Here is a 7,264-nt window from a genome sequence, read left to right as displayed (position 1 = left end):
AAACGCCTCAGATGTAAAGTTATTCGCTGTCAAAGCGACGCGAAAATGAATGGGAGCCAATGGAATGCTAACAGCAGGTGGGGGTCCGCTAATCAATGGCGGCGCCCGGGGAAGCTTCAATGTTTTCCGAAACCCTGCCCCCCTGTGCTCAACGGCTAGAGAATACCCATAATGCACTGTGAGGGTCGTGCTGAATGAATTCCAGCGTCTGGTTCAATGTGGCTAAATCATTCAGATATAAATTCCTTTTTAATTTAATTAAGGTTATATATGCTAGTTTCCATGACAGAGTTCAAGACAAATTCACTTCACTGTCCGAATTCACTCACTCGTTTTCATTCACTCCTTTAAGCAGACTATATTAATGGAGTAGGCCTAATGTAGGGAATAGTGAATGGGAGACGAAGCCACAGTCAAACCAAATATTACACACACACACACACACACACACACACACACACAGTAAAAATGTGCGATATTTGAAAGACGCTCCCTTATCATCTCTTGCCGCATCTTTGACGACGGTCCCTTAGCTCTCTCAGCGCTGAAACTGATCCACATAGCTCTGTAACAGTGTGTCACAGTGCCACTGTTTTACCGGGGAAAGGGATACACTTGCGTTTTACATTCAGGCGTATTACAACCACCGGCAATGCTGTGTTACATGTTTAACTGAAAGGAGGAATAACTGCAAAAATGACGGTGGATTTTGAGGAATGTATTAAAGATTCTCCCCGTTTCAGGTAAGAACACACTCATGATCCACAGCTGACGCCTGTTTGCATGTGAATGCTCAGAATATTCTCTTTGAACAACACACACAGTTCATAACATCGTTGGCGGTTCTCCTCTAATGTGTTTCTCTGTGCGCTTATGGTCAATTGAGGGTTAATTGTAAAATACAAAAGATTTTTGTTTGAGGTTGTGGGTTTATGTTATAATACGACGAGTCTTAAAAACAGGTCGGGCTTTTATGCTCCGTTTATAACAATGTGATTTACACACATTGTGGCTCAAAACATCCATAGCCTAGGCATGTTTTTAGGGCATCACGGGCGCGTGCTACAGTGTTGGGCATCATAGGCGCCCCGAAATGCTGTCTCGCTCGTCATCTTCTTGTTACTAGGTTATGAGGACATTCGCCGTGTTCTTGAGGGACCAGTTGAATGAATGAGGGCTTTTTAAGGACACGGATCTCTAGCCGCAATAGCTCAGTTTCGCTAGTTTCTTGTATAGTTGTGTTACAGATGTTGGTCGGATGCTATGCTGAATCATTTTACTGAAATAAATTAGATGAATCGGTCCAGCCTAAAGCGAGAGCATCACATGAAACCTAATGCAGTGATGATGTTCAGATGAATTCATGAAGGGGGGCGTTGCTGTGCTATACACGCCAAGTATCAGGATTACTAATGCAGAAACGCTGGCCATTTACACATGTGCACAGCTTTCTTGAATATACACTCATCTGTTACATTAGCATTAATCATCTCAATAATAAGGCTTGCATATGTAATGCAAAATTATATAGTAATTAATACTAAGGCTTTTACCAGAGACAGTCATTTAGTAGTCATCGTCATAATGAATTATAATAGTCATCATTGGATTCTTGCTTTTTTTCAGGGCCATTGATTCACCTGCAATAAATAAACTATCTAAATATTGTTAGCAGATGTTTAAGTTGGAGTCAAAAAGTTTGTGAACCACTGACTTAAGGGATGGTTCACCCCTAAGTAGGTAAAAAAAACAAAACAGTGATGCTGAACAAAGTGAATTACAACACAATATAATATAAAATGCATGACATACATATAAATATAATCATGAGCATTATATAAAAACACAAATGTATTAAAAAAAAATGCCAAAGAATGAATATACATTTTAAAAACAGTAAGGGAACATGCAAACAAACATGGTTTCAAACCTGAGAAAATCTGACGAATATCCTGATTGCTCTTTTCCATTTAATTACAATTAACAGGAGCTAAAGTGCTTAAAATCACATAAAATCATACGTTTTATTAAAATGGTTCATACATTGGTTCAAAAGTCCTATGCAGTATAGCCTAGTGTGACTGAAATTTAATAATTTGTTATTCAAATCTTCTCTGGAGGCTGGAGCATTCATGAGAGTACATGAGAAAAGTTGACTGTTTTGACTCAACAAAAAACTGATCTGATTGACTCATAAATCCGACTGATGTTTTATTATATTTCAGTTCATTGACTCAATCGTTGAGTCGAAATGAATGAATATAGAATTTATGTCTATGCATCTTATAATTCCAAAAGGCTGGAATATAGCCTAGTTGTTTGGACTCCTTTTATTATACGTTTTACCAGGACATTTAAAAAAAGATTCTTATGGGTTTTTGATACAGATTTTTTGCTTTTTGATGAACGATTCCTTTCATTTTCTAGCCTGGTGTCTAACGTTGCAGGAATTATGGCAATTATATCATTTGTAGTGCTGTCCTTGTTCTCAGCACAGTGAAAGTCTTGGTTTCAGTAGTTTAGTCAGCACACGTGCAGCTTTCAGCATGGGCAGATTCACTTCAGATGAATTCTAATGAGGTGAATCACAGCTTTTGACAGTCATGGGTCTGTGGTTTGCCATCATACATGAAGGACACAGAAGATGCTGAACTTGTTCTCCGTCTGTTCAGTTCAGTTGATCTTTTATCTTCTTTGTCAGACATTGAGGCATCATGAACGTCATTCTACAGCAGTGATGTTAAGTTCTATGCGGTGAATGTGATTTCACCAAGTACAACATGTTCCTGGATCAACATCCATCATGCACAGACATTTATCCAGCACACCGTCTGTGATGCTCCGAGCTCTGCCCTCTTTGTGCCTCTGAGGCATCAAGGACTTTTGAAAGGCAGGCATCAGGGTCATGGAGATGAAGTCTCGGCAAGGGGGTTGATGTTCTGGGCAGACTTCCAGTATTCCCAGCTTCACTTACTAACACTCTCTAGGGACCAGACTGCAGATTTCGATGAAAAATTACGGTTTATCCCCATGATCCTATAGGACAAGCAATTTGGAGAATGGATGGATGGATTTATCTTGTAGTGTCCTTTACATTTAGCACATTCAGACACGCTTGTTTTTTTTGTCACCTTCTGACATTTTCAAATAGTCTATTGAAGGAAAAGATCCAGTGAATGTACTTTTTTACACTTATATTTTTTAAAGAAATGATTAATACATTTAGAGGCCTTGAAAAGTTGCAGTTTTCTACATAAGAGTCGACCACCATCATGTTGGCTGCCATTTTGAGTGCAAGGTCACATGATTAACACGAACTTCTGACAGACCTATCTCAGTCTCAACATTTTCCAGAGTATTGACCTGTCCGAATACACATGAAAACACATTTTTGCGTTTGATCACTTGTCTACTTTCAAGACGTATTTGTGGTATTTGGCCCAAGTGTTATGGGTTAGTTCACCCAAAAATGAAAATTATTTCATTAATATAGTTCTCATTAATTTGTCACCCTCATGTGGTTCCAAACCCGTAAGACTTTCAATCATCTTCGTAACACAAATGAAAATATTTTTAATGAAATCTGAAAGATTTCTGTCCCTCCATTGAAAGTCTTTTCACCCAAAACTCTTGACTGTTCAAAATGTTCATGAAGAGAAGAATGTAAAATAAATTAATTTGTTTACTGATCCATTTTTATGTGAATAGAACTGGACTTCCCTGTTTGCTTGCTTTCATCACTTTTTACTTCTCTTCTCGTGCACTGGTTACTGAAAAGCTAATCAGAGGGATTTGTATCACTCGCTGACCGACACCAATTCAACATGCTCAATTGGCCAAAAAGCCGCTGACAGTATCAGTCTAGTGAAACACATAGCAAAAACTGAGCTGACAGAGGCTCAAAGATGGCTCAAAGATGGCTCAAAGATGGCTCAAAGATGGACAACCTTCAACTTGGTGTGTCACAGTCTTTGAAGCCATCATTTCTACTTGTGAATGTGATGGCAATAACTCATAACATTTAGTTTTAGCTTTGTCTCTTACACTAAAGTTACTCATATGTCTGGGTCTGAATTAAAGGGAGAGTTCACCCAAAAAGAAAAATTCATCCATCATTTACTCAGCCTCATGTCGTTCCAAACCCATAAGACTTTCGTTCATCTTCGGAACACAAATGAAGATCTTTTTGATGAAATCTGACAGATATCTGTCACGCAGCTACCACTTAAGACACTTCAAAAAGTTCATAAAGAGATCGTAAAACTAATCCATATGAATTGAGCGGTTTAGTCCAAATTTTTTTAAGAGACACTATCGCTTTATATGATGAACAGAATTAATTTAGGCTTTTATTCACATTTAAACATTGATCAGCGAACATAAACAGAAGCTCAACCAAACCTGCTTGACATGCGAGAACAAACCTCATTGGTTCTTCCAGAAGCTCAAACGTTCTGCGTAACACGAGAATAAACCTCATTGGTTTTTGCACGTCAAGCGAACATGCTTGAGCTTCTGTTTACCTCAAGGGATGTGATGAATGTTTATATGTGAATAAAAGCCTAAATTAAATCTGTTCATTGTATAAAGCGATCGAGTCTCTTTAGAAAATTTTGGACAGAAATCTCTCAGATTTCATCAAAAAGATCTTCATTTGTGTTCCAAAGATGAATGAAAGTCTTGCGGGTTTGGAACGACATGAGGATGAGTAATTAAAAACAGAATTTTCATTTTTGGGTGAACTAACCCTTTATGTTTTACACCCTTCTTGTAGACTACAAGACACAGAAAGTAATTTCTGTCTAGTTTCCTCAATCTCCAGTTAGAAACTAACTGGAACATCTACATGATCAACTCCTTGAGGACACTTTCACACTAAACATGTTCTTCCACTGAGTCACTCCAGCCAAAAAGTGAACAGAACGAAATTGGCGGGCACCACAGTGTATATGTGGACATGCTGACGGACAGCCGGCTGCTGTTGTGTAACGCGGTGAAACTGGGACATGGAGAGTAGGAGGCAGGAACCAGAATGATCTTCCCAGTCATTCAAGCAGGCTGTCAGCTTTGGGAAAGGTGGAGCTGTAGATTGCTGGTTTCTACATGCTTCAACCTGCAGCGAGGAAACTGTGCAGTATTAAGAGAGAGATCAGGTGTGGCTGCGGCACACGCTGTGCTGAAGAAGTCACAACCAGTTAAGTGAAATAGGCTATGGGCATCTAGGTGGGACAGTGTTGCACCTGAATTCCTGTACTGTTATAGTATTTCCTCTATTAGATGAAAAACTTCCGTCTAGACCGTTGATGAAGTGCGTTGTGTAGGTGTGTAGTATAAATGCATTTCCGTATATAATACATTTGACATGTTGCCATTGTTCATATGTTGTTGTTTTTTACCTGAGGCATAGTAAAACAAACAACCACAAAAATAGTTCACGCTGGTGTTGTTAAATCCCACGGGTCCTTGAAATCCTTGAAAGTTTGTGAATCTGAAAAAATAAATTCAAGGCCCTGGAAAGTTTTTGGAAATAAACATATATTACAGGTCCTTGAAAGTGCTTGAATTTATTTTGTGCAAGAAGTTTTCTGGAAAAAAATTCCATATTATTCCCTCCAGTCCACTAATGTGTTATTTCGCCAACACTTCGTGGCCTATGCACACTAGTTTGCTTGATTAACGTTATTTACGCACATTTATTCGTTACGTTACATGTTTAGTGTTACGCGCACACGAAACTACTACGATGGTACCTCGAGTTTCACAGACACACTATTACACAGTATTACAGACACACAAAATAGGCTGAAACCGCTGAAACGCGATGCCTGGAAAATGCAAGTTTCAAGATATTTTGCGCAACAAAGAAGATTACAAAGAATGCTTGTGAAGGTAATATAAACCCATAAGGCAAGAAAAGCATATTCATACATATATCTTAAAACTTCTGGTTACATGAGCCTAATTCTTTTCAATAAAATCCATGCATTTAATATCAGATCATTTTAGAATACAGTATGATGTACTGAATATTCTTCAGTTTTATGCAAAACAGAAATACAACAAATAGAATATCAGATCTCTGTCATATGGCCAAAAAATAAATGCAAAAAAAGCTTTTTGCATAGTTGTGTTTGACACATGAAAACTGTAACAATGTATCTTACAAGGTAACACGATGTAACCTTGCTCTCTCTTGATATGTGTCCCCACATTAAGTCCTTGAATTTGAGGGTATTGGACCTGGAAAGTCCTTGAAAGGTCCTTGAATTTGAAGTTAACCAAGGTGTGGGAACCCTGACAAGTACAATTTAACCATGAGGAACAACTTTCTGTGTATCTATAGCATGGTCACATTTACTGTTGATGTACATTTTCGTGGGCAAAATCCAGTCAGGTTGAAATTTTCCGAAATTTTCTGCAGATTCGAAACTGACTTCTGAGGTGATGTGCTTCATATATTGCTACGTTATTGACAATAGACGATGGACCTTTTTCACTCGTGAAATTTTGCATAAATTTTGCTAACTTGGAAATTTTCTTTATATGACGATAGTTCGCCAAAAAATTTCAATTCTGAAAATTGTTTACTCATCCTCATGTCGTTCCAATTATTTTCTTTCTGGGGAACACAAAAGCAGATAAAGTATTCCCCTAAAATTAACACTTCCTACCTACTTGACATAATACGTTTTCGCATATCCTGTAGTAGTGAAGTGCGTATATTTGGACACAGAGAGTGTTTCGCGAGTCGTCAGTACATACAGGACTACATTTTGATTTTAATGTTTTCTTATTTAGAAATTAACCTTGGAACTGTACAAATGTAGACGCCTCTAGCCATGCAAGATTGATATAATTGCTTTCCTAATTGTGTCTGCGTGATTCGTACCGCAACACAACATATTAATGTTGCCTCAGCGGTTAATCAAAGCCCGCGCGGGGGCATTACTCTAAATTGTCTTTCCCTATGGTTAGGTTTTTCTTTCTGGTCAACTACTGGAGCAACAGTTTGAAAATAGTTTTGCTGAGTAAGTTAGATCATAAGCACATGTGAACTCTATCGCCCCCTTGAGGACGGAGGTATGGTACCGAGAATAGCTATAACAGTACAAATTTGACCGTTTAAAAGTGACTGGCCCTCTATTGTGAGGTCTGCTTTTGTGTATGTGTTTTCAGTAAAGCATTGTCAGTGAATGTCAGCATGACAGCATGTGGAAAACAGTTTTGTACGGCAGACTTTTCACAAACACAAAGGTAAAGTCAA

The 7,264-nt window shown here is 38.3% G+C and overlaps 1 protein-coding gene across 2 annotated transcripts in view; it reads left to right on the top strand.

The window, feature by feature from the left end:
* Window positions 1–535: 535 nt before the first annotated feature.
* acap3b (ArfGAP with coiled-coil, ankyrin repeat and PH domains 3b) overlaps window positions 536–7,264 on the top strand; it is a 97,546-nt gene continuing 90,817 nt past the window's right edge. For both annotated transcript variants that reach the window (XM_084395259.1, XM_084395258.1), the window contains exon 1: window positions 536–743. In XM_084395259.1, coding sequence (XP_084251385.1) covers window positions 697–743 — 47 coding nt within the window. In that variant the 5' untranslated portion in view covers window positions 536–696. The remainder of the gene's footprint in view (window positions 744–7,264) is intronic.

The sequence above is a fragment of the Rutilus rutilus genome (assembly GCF_951802725.1).
Source record: "Rutilus rutilus genome assembly, chromosome: 22".
Classification (NCBI taxonomy): Eukaryota; Metazoa; Chordata; class Actinopteri; order Cypriniformes; family Leuciscidae; genus Rutilus; species Rutilus rutilus.
Note: the sequence above shows the minus strand (reverse complement) of the source record. Positions and strands in the feature narration are given on the sequence as shown.